At 34.8% G+C, this 17,599-nt stretch overlaps 1 protein-coding gene across 14 annotated transcripts in view; it reads left to right on the top strand.

The window, feature by feature from the left end:
- CNTLN (centlein) overlaps positions 1-17,599 on the top strand; it is a 181,667-nt gene that overhangs the window by 49,512 nt on the left and 114,556 nt on the right. For 13 of the 14 annotated variants that reach the window (XM_027910062.1, XM_027910047.1, XM_027910107.1 and 10 more), the window contains 2 exons: positions 5,092-5,254; positions 13,179-13,373. In XM_027910062.1, coding sequence (XP_027765863.1) covers positions 5,092-5,254; positions 13,179-13,373 — 358 coding nt within the window. The remainder of the gene's footprint in view (positions 1-5,091; positions 5,255-13,178; positions 13,374-17,599) is intronic. The other variant, XM_027910083.1, reaches the window with a different exon arrangement.

Genomic DNA, 17,599 nt, shown 5'->3' with positions numbered 1-17,599 from the left:
AAATGAATTATATGAATTGACTAGACTACTGAATTCCTCAGAATGAAGATAATGTCAGAAGACAATGGGAACTTTAGGTGGATTGTCAGGGAATTGTCCATTTCTCACTTCTTAGTTTCAGAGGCATACACAGTACTTCACTTCTATGTTAGACAAATAATATCCCCTTCAATATTCCTTCAAACTGTGGTTATAGCGGAAGAGCTGCAGTTGGAATGTAGAAATCATTGGTATGGATGCTTCTCTTTGCTTTACAGGCAGAAATAATCTTTCTATAGGGAGTCAGTAGCTAAGTGATTTTGGAAAAAAAGCCCCAAGAAATATTTTTGATCCATCTGACCTAAATTGTTACCCTTGTATTTGTTGAAATCTCTGCAAGAAAAATGATACCTGGTTATTTTCATGTTTAAAAGGAATAAATACCAGTTGGGTTTCAGAAAGTCAATAAAAATAGGCAAGTTTATTGGGAAATTGTATTGAAAGAGGCAGTCAATGGAATTTGTGAAATTCAGCAATGGACTAATAGAATTCATCACCTAAAATTATTCTCAGTAGTATATATATGTGTGAGAGGACTAGGGACAGCAAAGAAGGCATTTTAAGGTTGTATAGTCAGGGTAAGAAAAATTACTACTTGGTGGTTTCCATTTAGGATAGTCTGAGTGGGCCAAATCATTGAACTTCAAATTTCTCAAAATGTTGTATTCTTTGCTATTCACTGGAGCTGAAAAAGACCTTATTTGCAAATGTCTCTATTCTCCCTGCTGCTCTGTCTCCCTGTGTCCTGGTTTTAGATAAGCTGTAGGTAATTTCTTCTCAGTAGCTGTTACAGTGCTGTGTTTTGGACAGTGCTGTCTCATTGGAATGAGAATGGTGTTGACAACAAACTGATGTGGGTTTTTTATGCTGTGTTTATCCTAAGTCAAGGATTTTTTTTTTCTTTTCCTTTTTCCTTTTCTTTCCTTATTGGATTTTTACTTCAGTGGTTGTGGAGTAATATGTGCTGGATTCGTATTGTAGTGCAACAACTTGTCTAACTTGGGCAGTGCCATTTTTGAACCTTTGCCAAGTTCCCTTATTTTCTCTGCAAAATTAATAAAGAAACTCCTTGGGAACAAGTCTGTGGCTTATTCTCTTGACACTGTCTCTATATTTTAAAGTAAAACTCCTGGCTGAGTCCATGGGCTGGCAGCTCCCAGTGTTGGAGCGTTACACAGTCACAGCCCTCTGCTTGTGCAGTATCAGCTACAACAGGGCTATCCAGTATCGTTGTGTCCAGTTGAGTTTGAGTATGTCCAAGAATGGAGACTCTGTAGCATCTCTGGGTAGTCTTTTCCACTGTTTGACCACTTTTAAAGGATAAAACCACTTTATTATATTTAGCTGGAATTTAATCTGTTTTTTATTTGCGCTAATTGACTCTTTTCTTGTTACTGTGCATCACTTAGGAAAGTCTGTCTGTATCTTCTTTCTAGACTCCCATCAGGTGTTTATACATCTTGATTATGCACCTCTGAACTGTCCCTTCTCCAGGCTGAGCAGCCCCAGCTTTCCCAGCCTCTCTATGTATAGCAGATGCTTCAATGCTTTCATTGTCCTTATGGTCCTTCATTGAGCTCAACCTATTATTTCCATGTCTCTCCCTTACTGGGGAGAACCAGACACAGCATCAAGATGTGCCATAAAACTTTTGAATAGAGGGGAAGGATCACCTCCCTCCCCTTGCTGGCAGCACTATTCTCCGTGCAGCTCAGGATGTCACTGGCCTTTGGCATAAGGCCACATCACTGGCTGATGGTCAATCAGATGTCCACCAGAATCCCCAAGGCACTTTTTGATAAGTTGCTTTGTAGCTTGTCAGTCCCCAGACTGTGCTTTTACATGGAGTTATTGCTCCCCAGGGCCAGTAATTTGCACTTGTCGTTGTTGAACTTCAGGCCATTTGTCCAACCTGTCAAGGACCCTCTCAATGGCAGCACAAACATCTGTCGAAACAATTACCACCCCCCATTTTTGTGTCAACAGCAAAATTGCCACTGTGCACTCTGTGCATTAATGAAGATGTTATAAAATGGTAGCCCCAGTGTTAGCCCCTAGGATGCTCCACAAGTGCCTGGCCTCCAACTGGATTTTGTGGTGCTGTTCACAACTCTTCAAACTTGGTAGTTCTGCCAGGTTCAAGGGAAACTTGCTGTCTGTACTTCACCAGTCCATCTACGGACATTTTATGGGAGACAATGTCAAAAGCCTTTCTGCAGTTGAAACAAACTGCACCCACTGCTCACCTCTTATCCACCAAGACAGTAATTTCATCAGAGAAGGCTGCCAGGCCAGTTAGGCATTATTTCCACTTTGTGAATTCCTTATGACCACTCCCAGTGATTATCTTGTCCTTTACATGATTCATCACCTTCCCAGGGATTAAGGGATTCCTAGTAGTTTCCCAGACCCTTCTTCTTGAGATAGTTCTTCCTAAAGAACCTCTATCCATCCATGTCAGTGTTTCAGTGATGTGAATTGTACCAGCTTGTCTCTATGATCCCAATGAGCCCTGCAACTGCAGATAGATCTCTCATTCCTCCAGGGATTTTCCATGGGAGTGTGCTGTGTGCATTTGAACAGCAACTTCAGATGGGTACCCAGTTGTGTTTATTTCTGAGGAAGATCCTTAAGAACCTCTCCCATACTATCAGCACTCCCTGATTTATGTGCATATGGTGAAGATAGTCTTCCCTGAGCATTCTGTTGCTCATCAGAAGGTCTTTTCTGTCCATACCTACCTGTGTCTCTTGCTGCTAACCCAGTCCACAACTTCCTCACTTGTTATTTCATCAACGTCACTGTCCCCTACCATTCCTACTTTAAAGCTCCCATCATCAAGTTGGCCTATCTGTTATCAAAGGTGCTTAATTCTGTGTATTTACTTATATTGCATCATCAGTACTGAATAATTCTTGGAAGGAGGAGCATAATTTCCTTTTTCCTCTGTAAAAATGAAATAAAAGAAGGATCTCCCATTGATTTGTAATGTAAAAATAGTGCCTCATTCACTGAAGAGGAAAGCAAGTTAAAGTACGTATCTGAATAAATAAAGTTTGATTTTTAAAATATGTTGTAATGGTCGTGACAGAGTTTCCTTACACTTGGAAATTCTTGGATTTAACATGAGCGAATGTTCTGACTGTGCTGCAGTTTTTGTGTGACTGCAAGGTTTAGCTTTCCCCCCTATCCTCTCCCCTCAAGGATTTCACTCAAAGCCTGACAAAAGTCAACAAAAAAAGATTCCCATTGACCTTAATACACTTTGTGGGCAGACCACTAAAGAACACATAATATTGGGCATTCTTGGGTGACAGACACAGATAACTGCATCGATGTTTAATTAAAGAGCAGCAATATAGGAGACTGGTTTTGGCAATAGTTACTGCCAACATTTCCAGCAGTATCTAAGGATTCAATGTTATCCCGTGTTTTTCCCTTCCACAACAAAACAAAGATCTGATTGGAGAACCTGTGCAAAATTAATATAATCCATGTTTTAACTACATTGAAAAATTTTGTCATTTTCTACTTGAACTGCTTGTTTGGAGGCCTGTTGTACATCTGTCAGAAAGTGCAGATATATCACTGTGTTCTTGTTTCTGCTGCTGTGCTTCTGAACAGAATTAAATTAGTACATATGAAGCACATTCTGCAGTTGTACTTTGGTTTTCTTAATGTCTTTAATATACTTCTGCCCTTGTTAACTTTGGGGAACTATGTTACATTTCATGAAGAATGGTAGGGCTTACTGTTAAGTTCTAGTAAGCATGTTAAGTGTCATCCTGTGTTGGTCTGTTAACAGGCTTTTTTAAACAGTGCATTTTAACAAAATTAGGTTTTTGACTATCCTGTTGGGGTCCATGTAATTTAAATGTAATTATTTAGATGTATGTTTATTGAATTACCATCCTATGACATAGTGACAAAGGTCTCCAGGAATGTTTTTTGGAAAGTTCCCTTAAAAGTTTTTCTTTGTCATTCTGCGTTTTCTCTGGGAAACACAATGAAGTTGGTACTTCTGCTTACCTTTTGTATGCTAATATTTGCCTGGACATCTCAGCAGTATTATAAAATTGCAATGATAACTCCTGTTGTAAATAATTATTCTGGGCAAAAAGATGATACTTATGTGTTGGAGGTTACAGACACAATTCTTTGAGGAAGTAAGGAAGAAAATTAATTGAAGTGCTAAATGTATATTTCAGTATCTGTATGTAATACTACTATGAGATATGCTTGTGAATTAAAAAGTGAACAAAGCATAAAATATGTAAATAGGGATTAATAGAGTTATCTGAACTTTTAATATATATTACGGAAAATATTCTAAGTTTTTAATCATTGTTCATAATAAGTAAGAGTTACTGATCTTTCTTTTTAGTTTAGAAAATCCATCAGCAGTACAGTTAAATTATCAAGCAGGCTGATTATAGTAGCTTTATCCTATAGTTATGTTACAGTGTGATTCCTATTATTGTCTTTCTAGAGCTTTTTATTATTTTATATAATACGCACCAAAGTTTTTGCTTATTTTGCTTATGGTTGTTGCAGTATGTTGTACGTGCAGACAAAAAATAATTTATCAACAAACATACTTTGTGTGTCTAGGAAGCAGATGCATTTCAGAAAAGAGACTTGCTTCGAACACACTCTGAAAGTTAAGAAAAACTTATATCTCCTTCTGATAGTTCTAGTTAAAAAAAATTAAACTTATTTTACAGTCGATGTGTTCTACATATTTTGGATTTTGACATTGCTAAATAGTTAACTGAATATTGATTAGAAAACGATGCAGTAGTGAGTATTTTAGAACAGTTAATGCATTAGAGGGAAGTTGAAAAGCATCCCATTTTGAAACTAAACTGTTTTGTAGATATTTCTCAAAAGTGTGTGATATTTTGTATGTAACTTCTGGTGTTTGCAAGGTAATTGGCAGAAAAATAAATGAAAATAGAAAGCTCATTATCTACAATAAAATTATTTGAATACAATTTTTTAATGGATTGCATTCTTTTTCTTAATTTCTTTTTATTGCTCTTTTTTGCACAGGAAGGAGTTACAGGAGCTGCAGAACCTTTGTGGACAAAACACTGAATATACAGCACAGCAGTCTGAGCTGATAAAGCAGCTTCAGGTTCTCAATGCTAATACACAAAAAGTAGTGAAAGACCAAGAAGATGCTCACACAGCTGAAATAACATTATATCAAAAAGTATGTTATTGTGCTTTAAGATCATAGGGTTCATTTTAGTATCCATCTGTACAATATCAGTGGACAGAGTATTCAAAGCACTTTGAAGCGTTGTATCCTTTATATATTTATAATATATATAATATACAATGTAATAATATATAATATATTTATTTATATCTATATATTTAGTGTTGCAAAAATACGGTTGAGTAGCAGAGTTTATTGGCTCAGTTACATACCAACATGTATGACCCTGTGCATACACTGGATTGATGAGCCTTGAAAATTAAGATTTTGTTGCATCTGAAGAAAAAGAGAAATGAGTTGCTAAGTATATAAATGTCTTTATGTAATTTTGTAATTTGTCTTTTTGTAATGTTTTTGTTTATTTCTTCCTCTCCTGGAGGACAGGAGATTTTAGTTACTGATTTCTCCATATTGCTTTTCTTAGTGTGGTGGAATAAATTCCTAATACATGTGAACAAAATATTTTTGGGAATTGCAAATAATTTTAGTGATTTAAGATGCAAAATACTACTCTATCAAAGTAAACTGCAAAAATTGTTGCCAAAGTATCTTTTTAATGGTTAACGAGTTCAGAATATTTACTCTTGAAGATCAATCTCATATTTTTGGTGACTGTCAGGGAAAATGTTAACCCTTAAGAGCTGTCACACATGTACTACTCAGAACTTCTTTTAGGTTACCAAGTTGTATGCATGTGTTTTTTAGTTTATAGGAAACTGAGAAGGAAGAAGACAACTAATAAGTTGTATATATAATTTTCATACCCCATTTACCATCTTGGAACTACTTTTGCGAATTGTATACTGCCAGTCCTTTTTCCCAGAAAGGTGTCTCCCTTTGTCATCTTATGTAGAGTGTGCAGTTTGTGATAAAATTGTGCAGCTAGGCCTCAGTCAACCCAGAATCAGTACTAGGTTTCTAAAGATGTCTTTGATTAACATTTTATAGCTCATAGTGCCCAGCACGTTTTTGTGTACCTAATGCTGTACTGTGTGATGCAGTTTGCATTATAAATTTTGTGGAATTATAAATTTTGTGGAATACCAGCATAAAGAGCTGCCGTATATAAAAAGGAAGAAAATGCCCCCCACCCTACAAAGCTCTGCAGTTTACTGTTGACTGTAGTGATGACAGACGTTAAGTCTCATACATTGCAAAAGTAACCCAGTCAAGCAACAGGCAGACTTTCACTAAAGTTGTTAAGAACAATAATCGAGGCAACAGGAGTTTACCTGTTTGGTGCAAGACAAAGTAAATCATAGAATGAAAAAAAGAGAGAATGTAGATAAAATGTAACTATGTTTAAAAAAAAAAAAAAAAAGTAAAAGAAAGAGAAGTAAAAAAAAGAGAAGTGAATTTCCCGCAGTTGGTGTGGAATAGAATTTATAATGTTTGTGGCAAATTAAGTTGAGAACTTTGGAAGGGAAAACAAATTCCTTTATCGTGACAATCATGTTCTGTATTTCTGATCAGAACTGTATAAAACACCCAACTGTATTCGCTTCAAAATAATGTGCATTTTTCAAATCACAACATACACAGTTCTACTGAAGTCACAGCAGGTGTTTGGAAAACTCAGTATCTATAGAAATCATACAAAAGTCTGTTTTCCTCCTTGAATGAGACAGGCAAACTATTGCAGACAAATGTTTGTTCTTTCTTCCCTGTATTAATAATATGCAGGCTGCAACAGCTAGATAAGGATGTGTCAGCTACTCCATAAACACAGTCACAAAGGAATATTTTCATACTGCTTCAAATGGCATTGAGCCTATCAGCATGTACATCCTGTGATACATTGTCCCTTACCGCAAGATCAGTGACCTCTCTGGTCAGATAGGCAGTATATGCTATAGCTCAGGCAGTGTGGTTGGCTCACATATTCTAAGTTCATATTAACAGTCTACCCATTGAGAAGAACAGATCTTTGTGCTGATGTTAATGTGTAGTAAGAAACAGTGGACTGAAAAAAACCCCAAACTTTTCTAATAAACCCGACCAAGGTCATAAACTTACACTGGATTATGTGTAAATCCAGTCAAGACCACAAATTCTCTGCCAAGTCTAGCTGTAGTGAGCGGCGTGTAAAGAGCTGTGATCTGTTTTATCTAGTTGCGTTGTCTTGACATCCTACTTTTTTTTCTTTAAGTGCAAATTTTAAGGATACTGTGTTCTACGTAACTCCTTTATATTAGAGCTTTTATGGAAACAAATTGGTATCTATTTCATGTTACCGTGTAGTTCACATTCTCAAGGATAGAGAATATTTTTCTGAAATGTGTAGCATCTGTTTTAGTGGTTCCAGATGCTCTGGGGACTTCATTCCTGTGCTGGATTTAATGAGACTCCATGGATTTGTCCTCACCAACAATTTCAAGGTGGAGAGATTTCAATCAATACTAGGGATAATAAGACAAGAAGAGATTCTGAAGTCCTTAACCAGCTTATCACAGTTTTCTGAAATCTACAGTATAAGGCCCTTGTTTTTATAACACAGTACTTTCGCTTGATCTGATGTGGCCTTTAGGACCTATGTTAATCGCGCTGATTAAGTCTTTCAATGGAAGGCCTTTCTAGTCGAGCAGAAATACTCAAGTAATTTGTCGTTCAATGGGAAATGATAATTCATGTCCTGGAACTTGGCTCTTAAGTAGAGAATACTGTGGATAATTGTATAGTGCAAGTCTGTAATGAAGAAAACATTGTTCAGTAGTTAGATTTTTGGTGTAATTAGAAAACACAGTAAGAGTTTTCAATTATGAGGAATTGTGGAAGTCTGCATCAAGTACACCAGCAAGTAGATGAAGAACATGAAAGTGATAGATACATTTTCAGACGTTAATTTTTTACCTTTAGTTGCCTTTGCTAGTGTGTCAGTGTGTAGAGATAGCTTTCCTTCAAGCCTGAGAATCTGTAATCAGTACATCAAGTTACTGTATTTACCATATTAAGGTTAAATTACCACGTCCAGTATTTTTTGTAACTTCAACCACCTTTAAGAAGAGTTAAAAATACATAAATGTGTTTATTTTTATGAAAGCAGCATCAAATTCACAAAATAAAAACTGTAAAGTGTAGTAACAATGCAGGTTCTTACTCATTTTTAATGAAAAGCATAAGTTCTTCCACACACGATAAGAGAAAAACTATCTGTCCAGTCAAATATGGTGATACCCACACCAGTAATAAGTAAACCATCATTTTCCTAGTCCACCTTTTATGTTAAGTTGTGAGGAACTCAGATCTTTAGCAGATTCATGCATTTCAGTTCAAACTCAGATACTGTTTTCTGTTGTTGAGAAGTGTTAATTAGCTCAGTCTTTGTTTCTTGTGTACCAAACATCAGTACAGTTGGACACATGCTAGCAAGTAAATTTTTGCATCAGATGTGCCTGTAGGCTAAAGCAGAATAAATCCTGGGTAGACTCTGGTTCTCTGAGGGTAATGTTAAATTGTGCACTCGCGGGCACTGATTTTTATGCTTGAAAAACCCTGTACTGATACTCTTAGTGTGCAGTAGTTCCTGTGTGTAGTGGTGTAGATTGGTATCTGCAGAATATTCAAGTATTTGGGGAAAAAAATTAATAATCTATAAATAAAATAAAACTAAACATCATGAAAGGGCTATGTACAATCTGTCTGGAGTGCCTCTTCAACTACACCCTAGAGTTTTACCAGCAGATGTCCTTGTTCGTTTTGAGTTCTCATAAACAGTGTGGATTGTAACATGGCTTTCTGCAATGGTGCTGTGATAATTTCCATTATAGTTTTAGTAGGTCTTAATTTAGACTAACTTTTTCTTAATTTGTGTGATTACTATATGGTCAGTATTACTGTATGTTTGGGTTCCTGAAAAACTGGACATGGCACTGAGTGCTATGTTTTAGTTGACATGAGGAGTTTTGGTCAAAGGTCTTGAAAGTCTTTTCCAACCTCTCTAGTGATTTTATGATTTTATTTACTCAGATCTCTGTTATACACTTTTTTAGGATGTGAGCATTTAGATAAAACTCTTAATGTTGGAGAATATTTGTTTTATACCCAGTGCGCATATATGGCTACTGTTACATTTTATTAGATGGATCTACCTTAGTGTTAGTTCCTCATGGGAAATTTTGAAGGAAATCTCCTAAATGGCTCCACTCCCTGTACTTTAGTTGATACCCCAGAAAAGTTCATGAGAGTAATAACTAAATGCCTTTTGGATTATGGAAGTGAATTATTTTGGAACTGAAAAGTATGCCCCAGCTGTTAGCTGGCATGTAGTGCACAGGAGCCATCTAAACCCAGTTCAAAATAAATCCTGCACACTTCTATACTGTTAGTGTTGGTCATTTGTTTCAACTGTTTCACTCTGCAGGGTTTTTTCCAGCTGCACTATGATTCTGTCTAACATACCATACCATACCATATGATAAGTAGCATGGGTTAATTATTTAATTTTACTGGGTTTTATTGGAATTCCTCAGCTTCTTTGGTCTGTTCTAAGTTAATTTTGCCATAACACATATTTAATGTATATCAGTAGTACTTCCTCATCCCACATTATCAGGCTGTTAAATGTTTTTCTTTTTGCATATGAGCAAGCATTAGAGTTCCATTTTTTGGCTCTGGAATTCCTGGCTTTGGTTGGATATTTTTAAGTTGCTTGATGGCATTATGTTTTCTGTTTTAAGTAACTCTTCAAAGGTGTACCAAAAAGTCTTTTCTGGTGAAATCAGGGAAATCAATATAGAAAATTGTTAGGATAGCTAAGAAATATGGGATACTTTATTTTTTGCAATTCAGCTGTTACCCTTTCTGACTGATGAATACTGCTCTTGTATCATACAGATTAAATTTATTACAGTGTACTGATTTCAGATACTTCTAATCTTTCCTCATTTGTTTCTAAGTACCTTCACCTGCAATAATCTGTGCTGCCTGTCAGAGAAAGGGCAGCTGTAATGTCTTAGAAAGAGATTCTCAAAGTATAGTCAGTGCAACAGTTTTTGCAGAGCAGTTTTGTGTCGCTTGCTAATGCTTTCTTTTTCCAAATATGAAGTGTCATAAAATGTTATAAATAATTATTTTAAATATTTCCCTTTTTATTTCTATCTTGCGAACATAAATATTTTTTCATAACTTTGTTGGGGAGTTACCAAGTTTACTGGGTAAACCTCATGTCTTGTGACATTCAGGTAAGGAATAACCCTTCATATAGGTACAGTCAAGATTCCAGTCATTTCTTCTGTGAAGCTTGCTTGTTCTGAGATAAATAATTTACAATATTTTTGTCTTTCTTTGACTATTCCATGCAATGTTCCTTCTCTAATCATCTGATCTCCATTTTATGTTGGTTCTCTACACCTGATTTTCTTTATTAATGATAGACCTATTTCATCGTGCTGTGCAATGTGTTTGTATTTTACAATGTGCTTACTGCAATGTGATTAATTTTAGTGCCTCTTCTAAAACAGGGTCAGAAATGAGCAGTAAACCCCAAAATAATCCAGTATAAACATTAGGCCCTCATTAATCCACAAAAACAGTAGAAGAAAAGATGGGGATGTAAATTTGGAAGCTGTTCCGTTATCTGTGGACGGTAGATGAAACTATTTATTTTTGTATAGATAATTTTAATTTTTAAAATTCCTGATGTTAAATTCCTTAAAAAAAGAATCTGTGTGCTATTAAATAATACATTGAGGGTGTTTAAAAAATATATATAAACCTTACTGTAAAGAGATGAATGGTATGAATGTTTTTTTTGCACATAGCTTTTAGCTTGTTTTATACTTGAAATGTATGTGTTTTGTGTTTCAGTACTGTTTTCAAAGCTGGAAAGGTTGGAAAAGTTTGTGCAAGTCAAAAGATGTGCTATTTGTCTTGTCCTGACAAATACTCACTACCAAAAATACCCATTAGCTACGTTAGGGGATGTGGCTGCCAACTAGGAAAAGGCATCATATTTTTGATGTTCTCCATTCATCTTACTAGGATGCTACCTTTCAGATATTATAATTACAACCATTTAAGTACTTCTAGTCATAAAAACAGCAAATTGTCATACCAGTATGATCTAGCTAATGAGCTTATATAGTTATAGCTGGAAGTAACTGTGTCTTGATGTTCCATTCATTTGGAAGGACATTATCTAAAAATGCATGTTTTTGATAAATGACCTGTTTATTTTCCTGTGAGATACTGACTCATTTCCATAAGAAATTGGCTAATCTTGTGCTTGCATTTTTAGAGATGATGTAAGCATTCTTAAATAAAAAAGAAAGTTTCAGTAGGCACAAAAATTTCAATGCAAGTGTTTAATGACTTGGAGCCGTTTGAAATATCAATATATCTGGACTTTGAATTAATTTTGCCTGAGAGACATGATCTCTGATCTGCCTTGGAAATAGGCAAGAAGTAATTTACTTTGTCCTAACTGGATTTTGAGAGACCATGGGAGTAGAAAATGTTAGGAAGAAGGAAAGGGAGATTATTATTTTCAAATTTCTCAGAAAATGTTAAGTAGACAGTGTATCACTCAAGAAGTTGTGACTGTTTTTCAAAGACTTTAACTTCTAAGTGATGTAAATAGATGAAAGGGAGAAAGGATTGTATAATTTTAAAAAAATGGCAATAAAAGGGGTAAAATGAAGAGTAAAATAGTGTTTTTATAAGTAAAATATCTTGTGTTAATTTCTTGGGCTTACAAACATTATTGAATGAAACATGTCTGGAAAATCTAATTTTCATATTTTATTTATTTATTTATTTATTTATTGAATGGCAGAGATGGATTTTCCAAAGAAAATTTGTTCCCTGCAGGTGTACATTCATGCCTTCTGTAGATCATTTTATGGTAGAATAGTCAGATAGAATATTGCTCATTTTGAGAAAAAAGGACAATCAAAGGAATGAAGGACTGAAAGGAGGAGAATAAAGAATCTGTGGTTAGCTAGTAGAGGTGTAGTCATGTAATTCCTTTAGAATCTGTACTGTTGTTTATTCAACTGCAGGTTTATTTCCCAAACTGGTGTGTTGTTTTGGTTTTTTTTAAACAATGAATTATTTTAAATAATGTTCAGATGCTTAAATGGAAAAAGAAGGGTAACAATGGAGGAATGGGGTGTTATTAACTTATTTTGCAAGAATAAGAGAAATTTCTTTTGTCAGATGGTATTTACTACTAGTTTATTTAGAGCTTGTTTTAGAAATTCTTTGTGTGAGTGAAGTCTGTTCTAAAGCAATTGCAAAATATATTTACAATATTCTAGTTTCAGAAAGAACAGTTGAACAACAGCCAGGGATAAAAACTTACAGTATAATCTCTGGGGTTTATAGTTCATGTAAAAAAATTCCCACAGAATAATTAAACAACCATTTTACACTCCAGACAAAATGCAGTAAGCATTAGTAGATTCGTTGTATTTCTATCTAAGCTATATTTAAAATGTTAGTTTTAAAAGATGAAACTATAAAAGACAAGGATAGTATTTGGTATTTTTGTTCCTTTAATTTAATTCCCTGAAAAGATATTTTAATTTTTTTTCCTATTCTCGGTAATGAATATTCTTTTCCTTTTGTATTTTCTGTATTTAAATAAACTGTTCAAGAAGTAAAATCAATCCTGATTTTTAGATGGCCATTTCTATCGATAAATGCTATAAAGAAGCAACTGAAACTGATAATATTCTACTGTGAGTTGTATTTTTCTGGAAAACTTATTTCAAACTTAAAGTTTTAGTGATTCTTGCAATTTTAAAATATATAGAATTGGATAGAAGGCAGGAGGACAAATGTGAACAAATTTTTAAATGTAAAAAAGAGTGTGATCTTTGTGGATAAGTTACTTAAATTATACTTTCTGTATTAATGTGGTTATCTGCATTGGAGTTATTTTTAATCCTGTTATTTCTCTTCTCTCCTCTCATAGCTTTATAACGAGTTGAGTTTATGTTTTGAAACTGTTAAAACAAGTGAAATTCAACTGCAGCAAAGCTGTGCCTCTCTTCAGGATCAGTTAATTGAAAAAGATAAAAAAATTTGTCTGTTGCAAGTGCAACTTCAGGAAGCACATAATGCTTTGAATGGAGTACATCAGAATTCTTATCCAAAATATCAGGTACAGGTGAGTCGTCTTCTAGATTAATAAAAGTTGTTTCTTTGTTTAAATTAAGCTTCGGTATCAGAAGGTTTTAAAGGAAATTGCCATTTGGTGTTGGTTTTAGTTTTTTTTCTTAAAAACAAACATGCAACTATGCTGCTGCAGTACTGTAACAGTTTCTTCTGTTGCTAGTCAAAGCTACTTCACAGTTAAATCTATCATAGGGAAAAGAAAGAGTAATGGTGTCACTATTCAACAAGATTCATATTTATATTCTCTAACAAAGACACCAAAAATAAAAATAAAACCATATAAAACCTAACTGTTACTGAAAACAAATTCACTGAAAAAACTATGAAATTTCTGAATTTCCTCTATGAAAATGAAATGTATTGTTTCTGATTTGTTACACTTTTCCCAACCACACAAATAAGTTTGATATCATAGATGTAAAGAAAGTTTTATGGTGGGGAGAAGCGTTTATCTAAAAATTTCTAAGCTTTAGTGTGCCATTTGGAACTATTACAATAAATACATCCATCTAACAGGCCTCCAGCTTTACAAGTGTACCAGGTCTTATATGTATGCTCTTGACATTTTACAAAGGCCAATTTATGACCTGAAGAGAGTTTGAAAGGCTTTGAAATTATCTACCCACATTGTTTTTGTAAATGCTGTTGCTTAGTTTCTTCCATAGGTACAACAGTGAGGTGTACATATGAGTTTCGGTTTTACTAACATTCTTGCCCTTCATTAAGTAGAGAAGTGAAAATAATTAAGGTAATAACGCTTGTTAAAGATAAAACTTTGCTTAGCATGGTGAGTTAAGGTAGGTCTGCAATCAAGGATTATATTCATGATCCCAAAGGACGCTGAATATTAAAAAACCTCCATAGTGAATAATTCCTCAAGGTTTGTGTAAATAGTAACCTGCTGTAAAACAAAAACACAGAATGCAGTATCTCCTGGATTTGTTCGGATAGTCTTTCCAGAGTTAATGTTCTAACTTTATTTGTTATAAGATTCTTATTCTGTACTTACATGATTTTTAAAGTACCACTTAATCTAATAATGCAACAATTCTGTTTCAGAAATGATAAAATACATTCTTTTAAGTATTGTGAAGTGTTTACCTCTTGTTATATTCCAGTCCTCTTTTTGAGTCTTGAAATTTAGGGGTTTTGCTTTTAGAAGATTTTAGTGATTTTTTTGAAAGATTATAAACAGTCTCCACACAGCTTTGGATCATATTTTTTGAATTCTCAGGCTGTATTTCTCAATAAATCATTCAGCTTTCATCATCTTGTATGGCTCTGAGAAGTTCTTTGCAGTTTATTTTGTCATGTGATTTGATTTTTTATTGCCAAACATGGATATTGTGTGACAGTTTAGTAGATTCTCCCCCTCTACTCTGCTCTTGTGAGATCCTCACCTGGAGTGATGTGTACAGTTCTCATGTTCCCAACATAACACAGAGAGGGAACTGCTGGAGCAAGAAGGGACAAGAAGTTGATAGGAGGATTGTAGCATCTCCCCTACGAGGACAGACAAGACGAGACAGAAAGTTGGGGCTGTTCAGCCTGGAGAAGAGAAGGTTGCATGGAGGCCTCACAGCAACTTTCCGTTATCTAGAGGGAAGCTGGAGAGGGATTCTTTGTCAGGAACTCTAGTGACAGGGTAAGGAGTAATGGATACAAATTGAAAGAGGAGAAATTTAAAATTAGGTTGAAATTCTCTACTTTGAGGGTGGTAAGACACTAGAACAGGTTGCCCAGGGAGGTTCTGGATGCGCCAGACCTGGCAAGTGTTCAAAGCCAGGTTGGATAAGGTGTTGAGCAACCTGGTCTGGTGGGAGGTCTTCCTAAGTTTCTTGAACATGTGGGACACTACAGGTAAGTCTCTCCCACTGAGTAAACTAAGCATTTATTGCTATTATTTATTTCTTACATTTAAAGCAATTCTGTAACTGTAAGATTTTTTTGCCCTTGAAAATACAGCATCTTGGTTTCTTTAGGAGCTCCTAGTATGGAGCTTTCCTGTAAGGCATTTCAAATCCAAGTAGAAAATTTGACTTAGGTCAGTTTTCTTTCCTTGTTTAAAGAACTTCAGGAAGTTTCTGGGGCCTAAAGTAAGATTATTTTAAAAGCTAACAACAATTACATTGGTGATTCAATTTTATACTTGATTTCCTTTGGATATTTTAAATTAATTGCATCTAGCAAGGGTGAATTGTAACTATTTTGTTGATTTATTCCATGTCTTCTTCCAGTGGTGTCTGAAGATGAAGTGCTTTCACCACTATACTCCATGTAAATTAGCATCCAAATGTGAAGCAGTCCTAAATTACTTTATGGAGAACATGGGTGCAAATAATTATTTTCCTATGACCTTCTGCTGACTTCCTGCCATATTTCATAGAGAACTTATTTTTTTGTTGGTGAATGTAGATTCAGTTGGACTTTTTTCAGAAATATATTAGTTGAACATTCATATAATCTGTCATGAGCTCAGTCAGATTATTTAACAATGCTAATGTAGAAGACAAGGTAGGAAGCAGAAGCAGACTTGTGATAATGAATGTAATATAGTAAGCAAAATGTAGTGTATGAAGCTTCATTTTTCAGTCAATTAATCTTAAACCAGGCTGTGATGGGACAAATGATTAGTGTTACTGAGCAGCCTCATAGGGAAGGAAATGTCTTTCGTTAGCATACATAGCTACTAGGTTCGTTGAGAGATGTTGAAGTAGTATGTGCTTAACACGCTTAATGTTTTCTCTTGATTAACATTCTTGCATTCTGCTATAATAAGTATCCCACATTTTGTTGACATGCAGTCTTGCTCTGGTTAAAAGGATACAGTATGCTTTTTGGGAATGGATCATAATGCCCATTGTTGGCTGCATTTTAATGACAGACAAATTTGCCATCACCAACTTCATAATCTTGTATAAATTTTAGAAATGTAATGATTATTGTGTGGTTCCACAGCTGAGGTTTCTGCAGGGGAAAAAAAGTAATTACCTATCACTCCTTTTCTGAACTGTTAGTTAACCAGAATTCTGCTCATTTGTGAAATTCTGAAGTCAAACATGATTAAGAGAAACCTCCTAACTTATTCTCCAGTTTCTTGACTGCAACGTTAGAAAAAAATGGATTGGGAATGAGTTTAATTAACAAGACACCAAAGCAATGTAGGCACCTAGGAGTTTTCCTGTTACCGTTCTTTGAAACAATCTTTCCTAAAAAAAGTTAGTTTAAATGCAACTTTTTTTCTGCTATAAAATACTGATTTCTTAAGCATGTTCAGATTCATGACTTGCTGAAAGTTCATCAAATGGGACATGCTAACAGTCTGTTGACAGCACTAATATATCTTCAGACATTTAATAGCTAGTATACATCAGTGCTGCATATATTAGCATAGGCTTTTTAGTGGATTTGAACTTTTCTTGCTGTTGAGATTACATTGTAGTCAGGCAAAAATGAGTTTTATATTATTGGCTTTATTAGCAAGAATATCTCTTTTTTCTTTCAATAAGGGTAAAATACACCTTTTTGAAATATTGTGATCTTAATCTCGTCAGTGTGGCACTTGTGTTAGTGAGAGCAAACTTTTGCTTCATTTCATTTTGCCTGTTCTGCTAATGTGTGTCATAAAGAATTTTTGTCTACTTTGCAGTAAGTTTGTATTTATATGTTAGAAAGTATGCATTCAGCAGCTCTCACATGCTCAGAGATTAGCCACCTTTGAATCAGGAAGTTATTTTAGCTGAATCTATGCTCAAGCTACACAGTGAAAAAAATTTAGTATTTTTCAAGACATAAGCTTGAGGGGCTTGATTAATTTCATCTCATGTAGCTGTTGCTTTGGTTCTGTTTCATTATTGGTGTTAATTTTTAGCTCTGAGATGCGTACCATACCTTTAGTCATACAATTAGTATACCATAACTATTACCAATGTGAAGAGTAAGTATTTAAATATATTTTCTGAACTGAAGCAGTAATTTCTGCCTTAACTCCTACTTTTTTTATGTATGCAGACATCAAAGACAGTAATAAGGGGGGATACTTGATCAAAGAACAGTAAGTAAAGGACATGTAATTTTTTTATTTGTACCTGTAACATCTCACAGGTGTGGGCATTCTACCTTTCCACTTATTTCTCATTATGAAGTTTTTAAAAGTAGTTGGAATAGAAAATACCAGTTAAACAATGAAGTAGAAACTGCACATAGATGTAACTGAAA

The sequence above is a fragment of the Empidonax traillii genome, unplaced genomic scaffold, assembly GCF_003031625.1.
Source record: "Empidonax traillii isolate 1590-97213 ecotype Southwest subspecies unplaced genomic scaffold, ASM303162v1 scaffold28:size2823434, whole genome shotgun sequence".
Taxonomy (NCBI): Eukaryota; Metazoa; Chordata; class Aves; order Passeriformes; family Tyrannidae; genus Empidonax; species Empidonax traillii.
The sequence above is the reverse complement of the archived record's forward strand: the minus strand, read 5'-3'. Positions and strand labels throughout refer to the sequence as shown.